The sequence below is a fragment of the Mytilus galloprovincialis genome, chromosome 8, assembly GCF_965363235.1.
Source record: "Mytilus galloprovincialis chromosome 8, xbMytGall1.hap1.1, whole genome shotgun sequence".
NCBI classification, from domain to species: domain Eukaryota; kingdom Metazoa; phylum Mollusca; class Bivalvia; order Mytilida; family Mytilidae; genus Mytilus; species Mytilus galloprovincialis.
Window position 1 is genome coordinate 72,216,692 of NC_134845.1, and position 22,231 is coordinate 72,238,922.

At 30.9% G+C, this 22,231-nt stretch overlaps 1 protein-coding gene across 2 annotated transcripts in view; it reads right to left on the minus strand.

Moving 5' to 3' along the window:
- LOC143042519 (IgGFc-binding protein-like) overlaps nt 1-21,627 on the minus strand; it is a 40,850-nt gene extending 19,223 nt beyond the window's left edge. Inside the window, exons 1-2 of one of the 2 annotated variants that reach the window (XM_076214875.1) lie at nt 21,470-21,627; nt 9,165-10,450 (exon numbers count right to left, since the gene is read on the minus strand). In XM_076214875.1, coding sequence (XP_076070990.1) covers nt 9,165-10,450; nt 21,470-21,569 — 1,386 coding nt within the window. In that variant the 5' untranslated portion in view covers nt 21,570-21,627. The remainder of the gene's footprint in view (nt 1-9,164; nt 10,451-21,469) is intronic. The other variant, XM_076214874.1, reaches the window with a different exon arrangement.
- Between the last annotated feature and the right edge of the window lie 604 nt (nt 21,628-22,231).

Genomic DNA, 22,231 nt, shown 5'->3' on the forward strand with positions numbered 1-22,231 from the left:
ACAAAGAAGTTTACAAAATGTTACGCACATTTAGCATGATTTGACTTCCACAGGTCACTTTAAGATATATTGAATTTCCAAATATGAGTCTAACTAGAAACATTTACAAAATGATTCACATACATGTAAATACACATTAATTATCAAAATTTTTGCATATGTACATGATCTACAAAGTTTATACATGTGCAAGCTGAAGGTCCCTATATAAAATAATAATACAATGAATGATTTTTTAGTTACTGTACATGGTCTTTTTTTTCCACTTGTATGATTAAATAACATTTTGCTTTGTTATGGTATGAATTGTTTTAACTGAAAAATGACTTGAGACCAAGTTTGTATTTTATCTTTCAAGCCTACAATTTATATTTGAGTTACGGCCTTCAACACGGAGCCTTGGCTCACACTGGACAAAAAGCTATAACATGTATAAAGGGCCCCAAAATTACTAGTGTAAAACCATTCAAACGGGAAAACCAACGGTCTAATCTATATAAAAAACGAGAAACGAAAAACACGTATAAATTACATAAACAAACGACAATTAACTACTGTACATAAGATTGCAGGTACAAACATTTGCAGCGGGATTAAACGTTTTAATTGTACCAAACCTTCTCCCTTTTTATGAAACAATAGCATAACATCACAACATAGAAAACCACACGATAAAATATCAGTTGGAAGGCTTAACTTAATCAAAAAACGTAAATTAACACACTATGAACGAATAAATCTGATCTGCGATACCTGAATGCAAATGCACATTTAACAAAATTTTAATTCGTATAATGGGATCACGTTGCCGTCGTCAGAGAAGTCTGAATACACATAGTTTCTTGACAATAACCTCAGTTTTAGTGAATGGATCTCTATAAAATCTAAACACAAAGTTTGAAACCAAGAAAGGAAGGTTGGGATTGATTTTGGGGGTTACATATGGTTTTAACAGGTTAGGAATTAAGGGGCTAAAAGAGTTCCAAATAATCATTTTTCTAGTATCCAGACAACAACTTTTGTGTAAGTGAATGGATCTTTTAGAAATCAAACCACAAGGTTCCATAGCAAAAAAAAGAAGATTGGGATTGATTTTCTGGATTATGGTCCAAACTGTTTAGGAAATAGGGGCTAAAAAGAGGTCAAAAAGTTGAAAAACAATACTTATATAATATAATTGGTCCACATTGAGGTCAAAAGGGTCCAAAATTAAATTTTGTTTGAATTCATCAAAAATTGAATTATTGGGGTTCTTTGATATGCCGAATCTTCCTGTGTATTTAGATTTTTAATTTTGGGTCTCGTTTTCAAATTGGTCTACATTATGATCCAAAGGGTCCAAAATTCAACTTAGTTTGATTTTAACAAAAACTTAATATATCTATGGGTTCTTTGATATTGCTTAAACTATACATGTATTTAAATTTTTGATAATGGGCCCAAGTTTCAAGTTGGTCCAAATTGGGGTCCAAAATTAAACTTTGTTAGATTTCAAAGTGTACCAAAATTCTAAAAAAACATTATAATTTGATTTTTTTTCAGATTTAGAATGTGACTTTACACTATCATCACAGTCCACTCAGACATTTTCCCAGACCACAACCTCTGATTGGGAAGAAGAAAACATGGCTCCAAGAGAGATTTTCAATGCTGCAATGGAAATGCTTCTCAGAAATTTTCCAGCACTAAATTCACAGCTACAGTTGCCCTGGACTAGCCTCTCAAAAAGTTCATCCTCATATTATACCAAAATTATTACAGAAGCTATCCAGCTGACTGCACAGTATGTTGCACCAGGTCAAGAAAATAATCTTTTGACGGATGTGTGCAAGAAGTGGATATCATTAAAAGAAGACAAACCTGACACAATGACTGAGGCAATGATTGCATCCTATCAACAGCAGAACAACAGATTAAGTCAGATGCAAATGTTATCCCTATTTGCAAATAAGCATACAAAGGAAAGATTAATGGAACTGGTACCAGGACTTAGCGTTTTTAAAATTGATGCTGCCAAAAGACATGCAACACTAACATTTCCATGACAATTAATAAATTCACCAAAGGAGATAATAAGAATTACAAAGGACCAGATTTATCTCTTTGTTTTCACTAATCTTCATTTGATTACATGCAGGTTGTTATTTTATGTATGTCAAACACTATATTATTTATATGTTCAGATGTTGAAATTATTGACTTTGAATAAGCATTGCAGAAAACAGTTTTACATAAAGGCACTGGGGAGTATAATATTTAACCTGTCAATGGGCCAATGCTACATTAAGGAAAATACAAAAACTTATAATAAAATTTTGGGGTCACTTATGTTTTTCATGTTAAAAAAATCATACTTTCTGTAGAAGAGGGGCGAGTGATATCAGATAGACATGTAGTTGTTAATTAATGTTATTTTTTTTATAGAAAACAGCTTTTTCTGCTTTAGTAAAAGCAAGTTGGGTATAAATTTAAGCAAGGAAAAACTAACTATTCATGAATTCTTTTCAAAATATTTTGAAACAAAGTGGGTTACTTTATTTCTGAAAATTGTGTATTTGTTCTATTTAACCTCCATATGATAAGTTATCTCCCTTTTTGATAGGACTGTTCTAAAATCTGTAAATGCATTATCACAATAGGTTTGTATTAGAATCTTATCATATCAACCTTTTCATGTTCTAACTTCTATTTATAATTCAGCAATATTTGATAAAGTACTTTCACAGAAAATAATTTGTTTTTAACAGGCATAAAATGGTGTTTAGCCACCCCCTCCCCAATCATCTTATTAAACGCAACCAAATACTGTGTGTTTATTATTTCGATGTAGTCAGTTTTTTATTAATTTTCATGTAGCCCAAATTTTAATATCTGGTAGAATTATTATTTTGCAAAAAGTGTGTCATTTATTTATTTTGCCTTTGCTCAAATTTTTTGCCAACCAATAACACCATGATTTTTGTCGAGCCTTCGACTTTAGTCGAAAAAGCGAGACTAAGCGATCCTACATTCAATCGTCGTCGGCGGCATCCACAAATATTCACTCTGTGGTTAAAGTTTTTGAAATTTTAATAACTTTCTTAAACTATACTGAATTTTTACCAAACTTGGACAGAAGCTTGTTCATGATCATAAGAAAGTATCCAGAAGTAAATTTTGTAAAAATAAAATTCCATTTTTTCCGTATTTTACTTATAAATGGACTTAGTTTTTCTGCGAGGAAACATTACATTCACTCTGTGGTTAAAGTTTTAAATATTTTAAGAACTTTCATAAACTATCCTTGATTTGTACCAAACTTGGATAGAAGCTTGTTTATGATCATAAGAAAGTATCAACAAGAAAATTTTGTAAAATTAAATTTCCACTTTTCCGTATTTTACTTATAAATGGACTTAGTTTTTCTGCGAGGAAACATTAAATTCACTCTGTGGTTAAAGTTTTTAAAATTTTAATAACGATCATAAACTATCCTTGATTTGTACCAAACTTGGACAGAAGCTTGTTTATGATCATAAGATAGTATCAAGAAGAAAATTTTGTAAAAAAAAAATGTCCACTTTTCCGTATTTTACTTATAAATGGACTTAGTTTTTTTGCCAGAAACAAAACATTCACTCTGGTTTAAGTTTTTTAAATTTTTATAATGTTCTTAAACTATCCTGGATTTCTACCAAACTTAGACAAAAGCTTGTTTCTGATCATAAGATATTATTCAGAAGTAAATTTTGTAAAAAAAAAATTCACTTTTTCCGTATTTTATTTATAAATGGGTGTTCTTCCAGTTAACATTACATACAGTCTGCAGTTTAAGTTTATAAAACATTTATTAGATTCATAAACTATCCTGGATTTTTTATCAAACTTGGAAGCTTCTTTCAATCAAAAGACAGTATCGAGAGGGACATTTTTATTGATGTTTTTCCTTATTTTTGTTGAGTCTGCGATTAACAGCAAAATTAGGCGAGACGCCGGGTTCCGTGGAACCCTTACGAATTTTTAATTGTCAATAGCAACCGATATATTTTAATAGAATTATTTAATTTAATGTAGTCTCTTGTATAATCTGAGTAAAACCCCACTTCCAGTGTTCATTTTTAATATGTCACTGTTTGCTTTATTGAATCTGGAATTTGATCAATTTTTCAGGTTTAAAAAAAAGGGGGGATAGTAGATTGGAAATATTTTTTTTAATATTCAAATGCAAAGCAAAACCTGTTATATGGTAGCAAGTAAGACTTGAATTATTGTAAAAAAAGCAAAAAGAAAGAAATAAAAGTGTTATCTTAGTATATACAACCCTATGAACTTTGGCATTTTTTAGAAAATAGGAAATTTGGAAAATTGCTAAATTTACAGAGTTATCTGCCCTTGGGTAACTTCAAATTTTTTTTATTGCAGATATGGCTATGAAAAGGTCTTTGTACTATGTTTTACAATTGATGCCACTTTTGTTGATGATATGTTTATAAATACATTAAATATTGTTTCAAAATATGCTTATTTTGTGTATTTTCTATTGGTTTTCATCCGAAAATTTCCAAATTACAGGTGGCGCCCCCTACTGTCAAGATAAATAAATCAGATCAAAACATTATATTTATTTACAGTAGTTATGGTAAGGTTAACCTACAAACAAGATTTCATAAAGATTGGCAAATATTGATTCCGGACTATTTTGCATGGTTTTCTCATGGACAGGCTCTTAAGTAACCTCAGCACGAGTTTTTGTTTTATTTAAAGGTTGTTTAGGACTTTTTGTAAAAAATAAACATGCACTAGCACATCATAGAAAAGCAAGTGTTTAAAATTTTATAACAAAAAACTCAGTATAGAAGACTGGATTTTCTATAAAGTTTATTTGCCAAAGTCCCCCCTTTTTTTTTATTAAATGCAATGAAACAATACATTAGAATGCTTTGCACGAAGTTTCCCCTTGGTTTATATTCAAAATGTCCCATCTGTATTCATTACATTTGTTGTTTTGATACTATTGCAGTTTGAAAATTACGTACTCAACTGGCTACAGAAGGTAACCTTAACTCCAGAGAGTGCTTTTCTAATCAGAGGGTAAAGTTCATCAACTTACTAGTATACAACAATTAATAATGTTTGCTCTCTTTTGCAAATAAGTTGATTAATTCCTGCTATATTCAAAACATTAACCGTCTTAAGAATTATGTGCCTTTGTGTCGATTCAATGCTAAACATATAGAAATGTTAGAGAAAATCCGCGGACTTTCCCCTTGTACAATTCGATTTGGCAATTCGATGCTTAATAGATAGAGGATTATCGCATGCAGTGCTAGCAATGATTTTCTTAAAACAAGTTTTATAAATTTAGATATTGATTAAAACAACTTTATATTGACCAATTCAAGAGGATGCGCTCAACTTTAGTCGAAGTTTTGGGAAATTTATAGATTTTTATTTAGAACTTTTGGTAAAATATAAATGCAAGCACATCATAAAAATAAACAAGCGAGTAATCGATGTTTAAAATATTATAATAAAAAATCTCTGTCTATGGATTTTCTACAAAAATATTGGTTTTATTTCCACAAAATCCCGTTTTTCCATTTTTTCAAATAAAAAATATTTGGAAAAAGTGTTTGTTTGCGCTTTTCGAAATAAAAGATTTGCGGAAATAATAGTAAAAACAATAGAAATTACTCAAAGCGGAGTATATTGTAGTCTATTCTTTCTTTTTATTTTTCCCCATTTACTGTTTCAATATTTGCACGAATAGACACAAATTATAATACAGACTTATTTCAAATACAAGAGTTAAAATGTGGCATCCTTGGGGTTCAATGCAACAAGTATGACAGACCGCTTGAAATTCTGCAAAAGGTTATTATTATTAAATTCATATTTCATATAAATAGATAGTTATGGTATGATTGCCAATGAGACAACTATCCACCACTGTCCAGAGATGGAATGACGAAGATACAAGCAAATAAAGGTCGCGTAATACAACCTTAAACGATGAGAAAACGCATACCGTTTAGTCAACTTTATTTTTCAGATTTAGCCAAAAAATTTAAATCAAAATTAAATAGTAGAAGTAAAAGTTTTTTATATGCTGGATTAATAGTTATGTTTTTACAGAACTGAAATATTTTAGGTTATGTTTTTATATGGTTTTACAGAACGGAAATGTTTTAGAGACATGCTAATTATATAGTAATAATTTAGTTTAATTTCTATAGTCTCTCATAATTCTTTATAGGATGGCACTTGTATTTTAAAATATCCCGCAATCAGCCATCTATTGTACAAATAACAGGTATACAAATAAATTTTTGCTATATTTGTACATGTACAAATAAGGTCTCCTTTTACCCCAATTCCATGTTGAGCATGTATAGGGAAATGGGGATTTTTCTTTTTGTGAACCAGTTCATTTTGGGTGTCCTCATCACGGTCCGCATTTAAACGATCGATTTCTTTGAAAATTAGAGACAATGATTTACATTTGACAACGAAAGTTTCGAGTGTTTGGTGTAAATTTCGGGATAAAAACAATATATGTACATTGTCGGAAAATATAAAATTTATTTGTATGAGCTTTAGAAACAGGACGAAAAGCTAGGCTCTGCTGAGCTTTTCTCCTATTTCGTAGCGAGTATATATATTATATTTATAAAATTGCTGTTTTATTCAATGTTCATATTATAATGATATAAGTGGAGAGACTTTAATCAAATATTGAATCTGAATCAGAATCTTTTAAAGGAATATTGTCATAAAATGCTCTAGGTAATTTCTGTATATATATGTTTAGTTAAAGCATCATATATCATAATTAAATAAGCATAAACTGGTGATGAATAAATATAGATTTATTACATAACAATTAAATGCTATTTAGTATTTGCAAGGATTTGTAAAGTAAGACTTACTATACAAATCCTTGGTATTTGGATATTTTTTTCTTTGGTATGTGCACTGTCATAACTTTAATATTAAAACAAATATATGCTTTTCCTATAGACCTTTTCTCAAACTTGTGAACGACTGCAAAACAGCCAACAGTGCCCGAGTCGATCGAGCAGTGAACAATAATTTTGAAATCCCAATCCCCCAAAGACTAGAAAAAAAAATCTGAGCAAAAGACCAAGAGTGTGTCGTACAAAACCAAGATATTAAATCTTTGACGTGTATATAGACAAATCGTGACTTATATTGCTTGTGACTCTTTGTTATATTTAATGATTTATTTATTTCTTGATAATGTCATCCATACTTACTTACTTACATATGTTTATAAACTATATGTTTCATATCTGTTAATAGTTATCAAAATGAAATATTAATAAATGAATTTATGATAATAGTCGTTTATTGTGCACTTTCGAATTACAATAAAGTATTGATTAAAACAAATAAAAGTATCATAAATTCAAAATAACCTATCAAAAAATACACACACAAAAAGAAAGAAATACAAAGTTTTGTTTTAAATCATGTTCCATAGACCTTTTCTGGATTTACTTTCATCATGCAGAAATGCTTAAAATTAGATATTTAAAAGCAAAGAATGTTTAAGAAGCCAAACATGTGAAGACAGTACATGATTAAAAGTATTTCTCACCTCTATTTTTTGGGCCATATATTTATTTCATGTTAAAACAACTTTTTTTCTAAAAAAAATTGGTTTTTATTGGGCAAAGAATGTTTAAGAAGCGAAACATGTGAAGACAGTACATGATCAAAAGTATTCGTCACCTCTATTTTTTTGGCCATATTTTTATTTCATGTAAAAACAACTTTTTTTCTAAAAAAATTAGGTTTTTATTGGACAAAAAAAATCCCAATAGAAAATAAAATAGCTCCACAACAAAAATATAACCAATTGAAGAAATAAACCTGTGAAAATGTGGCACCAAATTGCCTATTATTCAACTAGAAATTGCCCCAATGTAGCAATTACCAAACATCTTCATTGAGACCATTTGACGTGACGAATGAAATTGGCATTGCCTTCAAGACCTTCAACAATGACGAGCAAAACCCATATCGTACAGTAAGAATCCGAAATGACAAAGTGTGAAACATTTTAAAAAATCAACAAAAAAAAAAAAACAACCAACGGATTGATTAACGAACAGCAAAATTCATATGTGATAGCTAAATATACATGACATCATTGTAACGTCATAAAAATGGCTAAATGACGTTATGAAAAATGAAAAAATGAAACGAGAATGAAATGGCATTGCCAGAACATCATTAAATTATGCTTTTATTGCTAAAATCAATATTTATTTTATTAATCTTAATCATCGGCCATATCGGACCATTGGCAGTTAAAGAACAACTAAATCGGCCCTTTGACAGTTAAAGACAACGTCAATCGGTCCGATCGGTCCATTGGCAATTAAAGGTAACGTCAATCGGCCCAGATCGGCCCGCTGGCAGTATAAGGGTTAATCGTCGTGATGATTAATTCGACAGATCAATTGTCTAGTATGCTGATTGCTATTGTTATTAAAAAAACATAAAAATTAATTAGAACTTATACAACTTGTCTATCAGCTCAGGGCAAGATCTTAAGTAAACATAATTAATATAAATGTTTTTTAACAGTTACTTTAAATCAGTAAGTTTTACGATTTACTTTATTTTTTTATTTTTGATCAAGTAGTGCGTAGACATCTGATTGTGCAACCTACATCGTGCAAGGCTTTAATTTAAACGAAATGCCAACTCAAAAATTGTAAAATGGAAATCAAAGTGGATGTACTTAATATATACTTGATGGTGCGAGTAACAAGCTTAATCATTTCAAATTGAAACACTTCACATTATTTTCTGAGACGTCAAGAAAAAAAGAATTTCAAAGTATCATCGGTTTCAGACATTTTCAATTCGACAATATCAAGATGTTTTTTCAATCTGATGTTATTACAAAGCACCATAGTAGATACTGAGTATTTTATTATTGAAAGTCAAAATTCGCCAGTAATCCTAACATAAAGCCTTATAATGTCAAAGGACAAGCTTCAATTCATCGTATTATAAAAACGTACATTTGATGGTACGTACTATATATACGGTTAACCGGTTAATCGGTGGAACGATTATCTGATTAACCGGTTAGTCAAAACTGTGCAACTTGACAACACCAATAAATAACGAATCGCTTATATACGTACTGTATTCACAGGTGTAAGCAACAGTCCAACAGGGAACCCATACGACTCAAGATTTGCCTTCCCAAATAGTATTGCTCCGATGACAGACGTAGGATTTGTGTGACTGACAGAGTGGGTGCCGACCGATATTTTGATATATCCAGCAACCAAATTTGTTCCTGGAATAGATACATAATGCTGATTTTGTGGAAGCGGTTTATTATCCAACCGTAGCCCAGCTTTCTGAGTTGAATCAACAATAAACATAAAATAGTTAGTGTAGTCTCCTTTAGAGTATTTTGGTGTGGTGAACGTGTAATCTGCAGCATATTGTTCAATTGGTGGAACTATGATCATGGCTGGATCTGCCAAGTCACCAGTTTTTTGTGTCTTAGAAAACTGGAAAAGAGATATCGGTTTATCAGATACGATGTGAGAATAGAGAGCAGAGTCATACTGTTTTTGTACATACTGGCCAGCTTTTGGAATAGTAAGAGTATCATGGAACGGTTTGCCGTTGATAACGCCAGTAATATTTACATGTGTATTATCTTCACTTGATAAAAACCGGAATATATCTCCAACAGTTCGTTCAGGGATAGGCACGGTTGCATAGTTCTTGCCCCACGAAGATATTGGTAATAGCATTTCAACTAGATGATCACGCGAGTTTCCAGTTGAACCAACTACTGCTTTTTTGTTTCCACTCAGAACTCCTACTGGTTTATCTGATACGACATAAGATCCAGTAAGATCTGGAATAGCATGAATTTCAAGTGTACTGAACCTGTCCAATGTAACATTAATCCATTGATTCCTCTGGTATGTGTGACCTTTTAAAGTTATATTAAGGTTCGGAGTGTTTGGTAGTCGAATTGAGACATGTGTATTATCCTGTATACCAATAACAGCAAATAGGCAGTAGTAGTAAGATGGGGAATACGAAAGTGTATAATACTCTTTACCTAAGACATCTGTAGGCAAAGCGAGATACGCATCATCTGAAAATACCTCTCGGTTGACCCCATAGACAACAATCTCATCGTCAGCTTGGATCAATATAGCTTTTCTGGCCAATTCTGTTTGAACCAGACGATAACTTGTGTCAAAAGCAGCACGATGTACTTGACCGCGAGTAACAGTGAATGTTTGATGAAGCTTGGAATTCGGAGCCCCGGTAATTGTTACATGAACTAGTTTATTTTTAGCCGTAGTAACAAATATCTCTGGTTGAATGTCATTGTTTTCTAGAATTTTGTTGTCCATAAATGCAACCATAAACTCAGTTCCTCTGTTATCCAATGCACCTGTGATAAAATAAAGCAATAGCGTGTATATTTTAAATTCAGATTTTAATAATGACTATATTCACGGTCAACTAATTCACGAAATATATATTTTCTCACAGCTAGGATTCAAAATCATCTCCCCAATACGCCACTTATTTTTCAATCGTAGAATTGGAAGCCAATGAAGGGATGCCGAGCTGTCAATTTAGCGCTTCAATTTCATTAATTTATCCTTTCGTGGCAGCTCTATTTTAAAAGACAAATGTCTACATCTACTACATGACGCTGTTAATAAGTGACCCATCACAAGGTATTTTAGGATGTATTCAGGACCTTATAAACGCTAGCACAGTGAGTAATCGATATTTTATATTTTATAACGAAAATCTCTGTAATAGTCTGAGGATTATCTACAAAAAAGTATCTTTATTTGGCACAAATTTCCAATTTTCTATTTTAAAAATGCAATTCAGCTGAATAAAAATATTGCTATGGACGAAGTTTTCCTTTGTTAAATGTACAAAAGGGCACAATATTTTTGCTGTTTAAATTATGAAGCGCATTTGGCTACAGAAGGGTTCAAAAACTTTATGCTTAATTCTGAAAAGTCTTTATAAATTCCATGAGAAAATACAATGTTTTTGTTTAAACTTCTGTGAATCCTTTGGTGAATTTTCCAGCAGTTTAAATATATAAAGAGGTACTGTGACGTCTTGCATACAAAAATGAAAGCAATTAAATGTTTTGAGAAGGTCAGCTGTAATCGTAGTATTAATAAACAGACTTCTTCAACAAACCTTGTTATTTGCGCTTGATTATTCAATTTGCAACTAATTTAAAAGCAAATAACGCGCATAACTTTGTTTCATTTTAATTTATCTCTATTTATTTATTTATTTATTTATTTAAAGAAAGACTTCGACAGTCAGAAACTCATTACAAAAAAGTCATGGACGAAAATATTAAACTATATAACGAAAACTTGCGCACTAAGATGAGAAATATGCGATTCAAAAACCCCAGGGAATTTTGGAAAATTTGGAATAAAGTTAAACATAAAAACAATTGTAATATCACCACTGAGTCATTGTTTAATTTTTTTTTTAAAGATATAAACAAATTAAGTATGAAGGAGATACTTATGATATTAAATGAGATCAATGATGTTAGCCAAGAATCTTCAAATTCTATGTTAAATGAAAGTATTACAGCTGAAGAAATATTAAAAGCTATAAAACATATAAAAAATAACAAATCGTCGGGTGACGATATGCTTATAAATGAAAACATTTCCTCGTCTATTGATTGTATGATTGATATTTATGTGTCACCTCACCTATCCTCTTCAAGCCGGTCGGCATTTAAGGCCCTGATATTTATGTGCATATATTTAATATTATTTTTGATTCGGGTATTTTACCCGAGGCATGGATTATAGGTAATGTCATACCAGTCTTTAAGAACAAAGGTAGCTCTGCCGAACCACATAATTACATTCCTATCACTCTTTTGTCATGTCTTTGGTAAGATTTTTACTTCTATTTTAAACACTAGATTATATGATTATCTTGATGAGTACTCTATTTTACTAGAAAATCAAGCCGGTTTCAGACATGGATATTCAACTACTCAGTGATAATTTATTTTCAGTATACACTGGGGTAAAGCTGATGACCGTAACTGCATTCACGGTCATCCCAAGATGTCGGATGAAAAATTAGGTCAGTTTCTGTATTGTCTGTTAAAGTGTTTCTATATCATTTTCTTTACAAAACATACATTGAAACGACGTAGATTTATAAAAGAATCACTCGGAAATAAAATTACTACCGAGAAATGTGCATGAAATGGGAAATTCGATTTGAAAAAATCGTTAAGATGACCGTAAATCATAATCAAAATATTTTCAAGATGACCGTAACATATAACAAGGATGACCGTGATTGGTAAAAAGATGACCGTAACTTGTAAAGGATGACCGTAATTTGTAAAGGCTGACTGTTATTTATAAAGGAAGACCGTCAATTCTAAGAAATATACGTACTTGTATTCAAAGCTTTTTGTTGAGTTTGTCGATCTCAATAGGGGCTCGGTTAGCGGATATAAATATATTTCATAAATTTCTTTTTTTAAACTATTGGCCGTATTTTGGGTTCATGACAATGATAGTAAATTGCATATTTCTCGTAAACAATGAAATATTTATTGATAACGTTCAAATTTTAAGACAAATTGACAGCGATACGACGAAAATTTGAAGAAACATGAATGTGTCCCTAGTACACGGATGCCTCATCTACACTCATTTTCTATGTTTAGTGGGCCGTGAAAATGGGATAAAACTGTAATTTGGCATTAGAATTTAAAAGATCATACCATAGGGAAAGTGTGTACTAAGTTTCAAGTTGATTTAATCCGAAGCTGTACAAACGGACAAACGAACAGACGAACGGACGAACGCAGGCACAGACCAGAAAAACATAATGTTCATAAATGGAGCATAAAAAACATTAATAATACATATGAATATTCGGTAATCGAGCCCATGTGTATGGTTCCAGAGGAAGCAGATAAAAATCTTAATTTGTCTTGATATATGCAAGCGGAAATCCAGTTGAAATAGAACAAAAGAATCGTAGCTCTTTGTAAGAGAAGGCGATAAATGTTTACTGTAATGTATACTATAGTAACAAATTTTTTAAAAGTTGTTAGAAACAAATATATAAAACGACAATTTTCTTCTCAATAACGAAGTGTTTAATTTTAAAAACACCATTTGCATAAGTTTTCAATTTATCTATTTCATAGTAATGCAGAACAATAAGATATCAAGTCGACGACATGGGTACTATAAGTTGGATGTAGAAAATGCATAACCTCCGATTTTTTTTTAACACGGACGGAGAACATATCAATCTATTAGTTCAGAAATTTTCGTGTCTGCCCTTCCATTATGTGAATCAAGAAAAAAATTCCCCAAAATAGGTAACCGATTGTATCGAAAAGAGAAAATCGAGTGCACCTTTTTATGTTAGGGCGTGTTTGAGGTATTATATATTTTGTCTTTAAAACGTACAAAGCAAGAGTATTTGATATAGCATCTCGCTTCATATTCTATAGTCCATATCAAAGCTACAGGTTGACTTTATAACGTAAAAAATGACAGTACGAAAAGATGAAATATATGGGTCAAGTGAAATACCTATCTGATGAATCACAAAAACAGAGTAGGTGTGTTCGAATAGCTATTTTTTTTCTAAAAGTACTTGACGACAGCCTTTAAATTTGGATGATGAAAATGCATATCTTCGAAAAAATTTTTTTTTTGTGTGTGATAACTAGGGTTTATAATCTTCAACCACTGAAAATTTTTAGTCTGCCCTTCCACGAAATATTTAATAAGATTTTTTTTTTATATGTTTAAGAACTTTCGAAAATTCCACCTGACATCCGATTAGACAAACGTTTTAAGTTGAATCAATGCAGACAAGATCATTAACTGATGCTCATTAGCTAGTAGATACATTTGTCCTTTAAAATACAACTGACATATAAGGATCGTACTGGTGCTATTTGGATAAATTTATCGGTTTTCAAGAGCAAAATTATTTTCTGTTATTTTATTTGCACGACAAAATGGAAGACGATATAATATCAATGGGTGTACATGCATTGGCATTTTTAAAAATGTGTATTTATTATACGTCATTAAAAGGAATCCCAGAAATTAAAAAACTTCTTTGTCTTGTAGTTGGAGGCTGTGCACCGCATTTTTTTTTTCATTATACTTGTTAGGTGTCATTTTATCGCGCTTTTGTTGCATGGTTTCCCACTTGTTCATGTGCATATCTTGTTGCAAATTCATTTTAAAAATTCAGCCCTCTCAACTGTAAAAAAAAGATACATATGGTGAACTATGCATTTGAAGCAAGTCTTAGTTTCTTCTACTTGTAGGATAATACTCTCATATTAAGGTAGATAGGGTGTCTTCCTCCATCTTGGATTTGAAAATACCAGAAAACAAGGTCTAGATCTTTAATAGAATGTGTAAATTTTTAGAGAAGTAGGTAATGCATGTATAAGAACTTCCACTTCATAGAAAATGACATGCTTTATCATATTTATGGTTGTATTTTACAAACAACAGAGAAAACTTTTGTTTGATCAATTTTTTTCCAACTTTACCACATAAGGGGAGGCAAATCAAATTCAAGGGCAGATAATTCAGATTAAGGTACTATGAAGGCCATCTTCTCATATGTTATCTCAAAATTCTATGGTGTAGATTACGCTTTATTGCAGAAAATTGGGTTTTCCCTGCATAATCTTTACAAAATTTGTCAATTTTGAACACCGTGTAGCGTGAAAATAAGCCCGGTGACCCATTCTTTTTATTGCTTTTTTTTAAAAAGCATCTTATAAACTTCATTTTGGCAAATTCTTTAAAAATTCTATGGATTATAATTTAGACACCCAACCTACCTTAATACGTTTATACCAACACGATTGACTTCATTGGATGCAAAAAGGTAGTTATATAAATACGGATATTTCTTAGAAATGACGGTCATCCTTTAAAAGTTACGGTCATCATTTACAAATTACGGTCATCTTCAAACCAATTACGGTCAGCCTTGTTATGAATCGCCGATTCTGTTACGGTCATCTCGATTGTGATTTGCGGTCATCTGAGCGATTTTTTCAAATCGAAATTCCTGTTTCATGCACATTTCTCGGTAGTAATTAGTGATTTCCGAGTGAATCTTTTATAAATTTACATCTTTGAAATGTATGATTTGTAAAGAAAATGATATAGAAACACTTTAACAGACAATACAGACACTGACCTAATTTTTCATCCGACATCTTGGGATGACCGTGAATGCAGTTACGGTCATCAGCTTTACCCCAGTGAGTATATGCACAAATTGGTATTCAAGGTAAACTTTTAACTGTAATTAAATCTATGTATACTAATGTGTCTACTTGTGAATATGTTTATGGTTTTAATTATGAATACTTTACCAATGAATTGGGCTTGATGCAGGGAGAGGTGTTATCGCCCATACTTTTTTCATTACATGTTAACGATTGTGAAATGGCTTTCATTAATAATAATGCCATACCATATGAGATGAAAGAATTGAATTTATTTTTACTTATGTATGCTGATGATATGTTTATTTTCTCAGAATCTGTTTTGGGGTTACAAAATATGCTTGATACATTATATGAGTATACATCAAAATGGTCATTAAGTGTTAATATTGATAAAACTAAAATTGTTGTATTTAGGAAAGGTGGAAAAGTTCATGTTGATGAGAAATGGTATTATAATAATAAGGAAATTGAAGTTGTTGATAATTTTACTTACCTTGGTGTACTTTTAAATTTTAATGCCAAGTATAATATGTTACAGAAATTGTCAGAACAAGGTAGAAAAGCAATGTTTGCTTTAAGAAGAAATGTGAAAAGTATGTGTTTAAACTATGTCACTTTGTTATCACTGTTTGATACTTATATAAATTCTTTATTGAGTTATGCAAGCTAAATATGGGGTGCACATAAAGCCCCCCACATGAACTATTGTAAAAATATACTTGGTGTTAAGTTTTATACTAACAATGTTATGATATATCAAGAACTAGGTAGATTGCCTCTTATTTTCGCAAGAAAATGTAAGATTTTCAAATATTGGTTTAAATTGCTAAATACTTCAAACTGTATATTGAAAAATTGTTATAACTACTTATATTGTGAATTAGAGAGATGTCCAAATAATAAGTGTAACTGGTTGTATTTTATAAAGAACGAAGTTTTTCTTATTGGTTTAGGTGATGTATGGTATAGCCAAAACCTTATTTGAAACTTGCCTGATGTATATTTTGCTGTCATAAAGCAACGTTTGTATAAATTATAGGTATACAGAAAGATTAAACAAATTAACAAACAAAGAAACAAGCATAAACAAAACCACAGATAACTATAATATATCTTTCATAACACAATACCACGCTAATGCGGAAAATTTACAAACCATTATAAGAAAACATTGGCATGTAATTCAAGACAACCCACAGTTCAAAAATCTCTTTGATAAAAAACCTACAATAGCATTCAAAAGAAACAGGAACATTGGGGAAATCGTTAAGAAACACTTGAAATAAATCAATGTCTCCCAATAGAAATTAATTAGACAGTTACACTAAAACCAAAGGAAGGTGCGCTGACAATGAAAAATGCATATTGAAACGTATCTTAAACTAAATCTAATAACCAAAACCAGTGTTCAATACGTTGATAAAACGAAACTTAAAGCCCCCCACATGAACTATTGTAAAAATATACTTGGTGTTAAGTTGTATACTAACAATGTTATGATATATCAAGAACTAGGTAGATTGCCTCTTATTTTCGCAAGAAAATGTAAGATTTTCAAATATTGGTTTAAATTGCTAAATACTTCAAACTGTATTGTTTATTTTCTTTGGTTACATCTTCTGACATCAGACTCGGACTTCTCTTGAACTGAATTTTAATGTACGTATTGTTATGCGTTTACTTTTCTACATTGGTTAGAGGTATAGGGGGAGGGTTGAGATCTCACAAACATGTTTAACCCCGCCGCATTTTTGCGCCTGTCCCAAGTCAGGAGCCTCTGGCCTTTGTTAGTCTTGTATTATTTTAATTTTAGTTTCTTGTGTACAATTTGGAAATTAGTATGGCGTTCATTATCACTGAACTAGTATATATTTGTTTAGGGGCCAGCTGAAGGACGCCTCCGGGTGCGGGAATTTCTCGCTACATTGAAGACCTGTTGGTGACCTTCTGCTGTTGTTTTTTATTTGGTCGGGTTGTTGTCTCTTTGACACATTCCCCATTTCCATTCTCAATTTTAATGATAAATAAAAAGTACAATGATAAATGAAATGTACAAAATAATAAACAAATAAACATTTAGAGAATAAAAAACATAAAAGGACGACCTCTGAAGAGAGTTACCTGGAATATAATTCCGAAAGAACTCGAAACATTGTACACGTAGCACGTAATCAATGTAAGGTCGGAAATGTGATCCATACTATAAACGGGTGGATATTGGATCAATATACCTATAATGTATTTTATAAAGAAGAACTTTTTCTTATTGGTTTAGGCGATGTTTGGTATAGCCAAAACCTTATTTGTGACTTGCCTGATATATATTTTGCTGTCATAAAGCAACGTTTGTACGATTGTCTACAACAAGAACTTGATGCTCAGTTGCATATGTCTTCAAAATGTTCTAATTATAAATATATGTTAGATAATTTTTGTCTGCAATTTTATTTATGCAAACCAATTCCAAATGTTTACAAAAAATGTAAAACAAAAATAAGATTAAGTAGCCACAACTTAGCTATAGAAAATGGAAGATTTTATGATATAACAAGAAATAATAGTATATGTACTTTTTGTAAAAATAATATAGAGGATGAGTTTCATTTCATCCTCAAATGTCCACGTTTCACGGTTTTAGAACAATTTGTATTAAGCCATTTTATTGGAAAAAACCGTCGATGTACAAATTTATTAAACTGATGAGTACTAATAATGTAAAAGAATTGTGTAATTTAGGTAAATTTATATTTAGATCTTTTAAGCTTAGATCTGAAATGTTAAAATAATGTTTGTTTATCATTACAACACCTTCTGCTGTCACATAGTCGGTGTTTATGTATGTATTATATGTATTATTGATGTTGATATAATTGTATACCTATAGTTTATATAGACTTTGATAATAAAGATACAATATTCGAGTTACTAAGATTAAGGAAGAAGAAACTTAACTGTGCCTTTGTCGACTTTGAAAAAAGGCCTTTGATTTTATACAAAGCATTTTTTTTATTATTTAAACTTTTAGAGAATAATATAAATGGCAAATTTTTCCGTATTATACAAAATATGTACGAAAATGTAAAATCACGCATTAATTATATTTAATGCCGAGAAATCAGAGTTATTTACTTGTGAAATGGGTGTAAGACAGGGAGAAAATCTTTCCCTTGCTCTGTTTGCAATATTTTTAAATGATTAACAGCATTTTTTTTGAAGGCAAAGATGTCCTTGGTGTAAATTCTATTAGTGATGACCTCGAACACGAATTAACAGTATTTTAAAAAATATTTATGTTATTATATGCGGATGACACTGTGAAGATTTACAAAACATGTTAAATAAATTTGATGATTATTGTGAAAAATGGCAACTTAAAATAACAGTCGAAAACCCGGTTGAAATAGAACAAAAGAATCGAAGCTCTTTGTCAGATAAAGTGATAAATGCTTACTGTAATGTTTACTATAGTGACAAAAAATTTAAAAGTTAGAAATAGAAACAAACAAAATTACAATTTTCTTCTCAATTACGAAGTGTTTTATTTTAAAAACACCATTTGCATAAGTTTCAATTTATTTAGTACATAGACATGGGTATCTTTCAAGTTGGATGTGAAAAATGCATAACCTCCGATTTAAAAAAAAAACTACCACGGACGGAAAATATATCAATCTATTAGTTCAGTAATTTTCGTGTCTGCCTTTCCATTATGTGACTCAAGCAAAAATTCCAAAAAATGAATAACAATTGTATCGAAAAGAGAAAATCGAGTGCTCCTTTTTTATGTTAGGGCGTGTTTGAGTTGTCTTGATATCGTACAAAGCAAGAATAATCCATACATCGTCTCGCTTCAGATTCTATCATTTTTTTATATATCAAAGCTACAGGTTGACTTTATAACATAAGAAAATCACAGTACTAAAAGATGAAATATATGGGTCAAGTGAAATACCTATCTAATGAATCACAAAAACAGAGTAGGTGTGTTCGAATAGCTATTTTTTTAATGAAAGTACTTGACGACAGTCTTTCAAGTTGGATGATGAAAATGCATATCTTCGAAAAATTATAATGTTTGGTGTGTGAAAACTAGGGTTTGTAGTCTTCAACCACTAAAAAAATCTAGTCTGCCCTTCCACGAAATATTTAACTTAATTTTTTTAAATGTTTATGAATTTTCGAAAGTTCCACCTGACAACCGATCAGACAATAGTTTTAAGTTGAATCAATGCAGACAAGATCATTAACTGATGCTCATTAGCTAGTTGATACATTTGTCTTTTAAAATACATCTGACATACAAGGATCGTAATGGTGCAATGTGGATAAATTTATCGGTTTCCGAGAGCAAAATTGGCAGCGCATCATCCCTACAATGGCTTCCATTTCTACGATTGTGAAAATGAACTGGCGTAATGGGGAGATAATTTTGACGAAGTAGAATCCTGACTGTTAACAAGACAAAAGTTCTTATATTCTCCAAAGGGAGACAACCCAAAAATATTAGATTTGTATACAGAGAATTAGAAATTGTAACTGAGTATAAATAGTATTTTTTATTAAATACCTTGGTATATTTTTTGCTAGAAGTGGTTCTTTTTTAAAGACCCGAAAATATATTTCTGAACAAGCTACAAAAGCCATGTATGGTATTTTAATAAAGTGTAGACAAAACAGTTTGACTATAGAATGTCAGTTAGACATGTTTGATAAGATAGTTTTACCTATTCTTCTTTATGGTTCGGAAATTTGAGAATTTGAAAATTTTGATTTGATAGAACGTGTATATTTAAAATTTTGTAAACTTGTTCTACATTTAAAACAGAGTACACCTAGCTGTATTGTTTATGCGGAATTGGGTAGCTATCCTGTAATTGTTAATGTCAACGTTCGTATGGTTAGTTTCTTATGTAGATTACTATGTGGTAAAGAAAGTAAAATTTATATAAACTATTGTATATTAATTTTCATAACTATGGTCTTAACTGTTAAAGGATATCATTTGCAAAAAATGTTTTTGATACCTGTCAAATATCTGGTTGAACCAAATGTTAGATAAAAATTGTAAAAATAAAATATCATCACGTATTTTCTTACAAATGGACTTAGTTTTTCTTCCAGTTAACATTACATACAGTCTGCAGTTAAAGTTTTAAAACATTTTTAAGATTCTTAAACTAGCCTGGATTTTTACCATACTTAGACAGAAAATTCTGACAATCAAAAGATAGTTTCAAGAGGAATGAATTTTATTGATTTTTTTCATTTTTGTTGAGTGTGTGATTAACAGCAAACGTAGGCGAGACGCTGGGTTCCGCGGAACCCTTACAAATTTTATATTATCTATTACTATGTAATTTGTAGTTTATGAGACATAAAATTCATTCATTCATTCTATTTCATGACATCTATAATACTAAAATAACGAGGTCAAGTTTGTCAGCCGTCATGGGGTAAAAACGACAAATCAAAGAATTCAACTTTATATAGGTGAATGGTGTAGATTAAAAATTACACCACTCCAGACCCTTTTGTTTTCCACTTAATTAAAAATTAATTGCCAATAATTAACAAGTTCCGGGTCGAATCCGATACCGATACCAATAGTATATTTACCTGTTACCTATTACCTTATCTGTACGTTCCGTATCTGACAGGCGCACCACCAAACGGTGTATTTAGGATTTTGCTCATAATCATAATCACAGGGTTGACACTACTTAATTCAATCATTGTCAAATTGTTCCCTATTGTAGTATTTTAATCAGTAAGACATTCTAAGATGACAATACGAATACTACTGAAAAATCTGGACTTAAAATAAGGCGTATAGGTACAGTTTTCAATTTGTTAGCGGGCATGATGTAAAACAGCGAATCAAAGAATTCAACTTTATTTATAACTAATATAGGACAATTCTGTTGATTAAAAAATACTCCATTCCAGGACCTTTTGTCTTCCAAATAATTAATATTACCAATAATTGATAAGTTCCAGGTCGATGGGTTCAAACAGAAAGATTTTGAAAGCAGAGAAAACTGTGTATTTTCGTTATAATCGGATGACAATACCAATACTAAAATAAGGCTTACACATAGTTCAGTCGCGAACCCGTAATATCACGGGTATGTTCTAGTATTTCTTAACCATGCTTACCTAATGCAAGCTGAAAAATTAAAAATAAAACGTGGAGAATCAGTTGTATCCTCATGATTGATTCTAAAGTAGAAGGCTTTTGGTTATCTTGTCGTGTCATGTAACTTGTACTACTTACCGAGATAAGACAGTGGACACTGTCATTGAACTTGTGACATATTTCTATAAATCTGACCTTAAGGTAGGTCTGGAGGTTATTTATGCCTAAATGTAGAGTGATTGTTGTAGCATGTGAGAGGTCCTCACCACAAAATTGATGAACGACTTTAAGTGTTACTAATATTATGTTCCTTTCTATAAGTGTTTCTTAATAGTCTTTTAATGTTAATGTCTTTATTCTACATATTGAATTGTGTAACATTAACACATCTGTGATCTATTTATCTGTATGTTAGCGGCAATAAATGAAATAAGGCATTAAGCTTATTTCCTGAAATCTGATGATGATTATTCAGACTATTTCCAAACATCATTTCAGGCAATCATGTAGTGATTTTTTTTTGCTTATCTTCCAAAAACATTTACATTCGTTGAAATAATATCTTTAAATTATATTTCAAAAATTAATATAACCTTTTTAAAGGGGCACTAGCTTTCAAATAATTGTTCACCGATTTTAATCAAGTTCTCATATTTGATTTATAACAATGTAAAACATTTATCCAAACTATTAAAAGTCTAAAATAAACAATAAACAGGACACGGGCATGAAAATACGTAGCTTCGTTTCGTGTGTATTTTAGTATAAGCGTGTACATATAG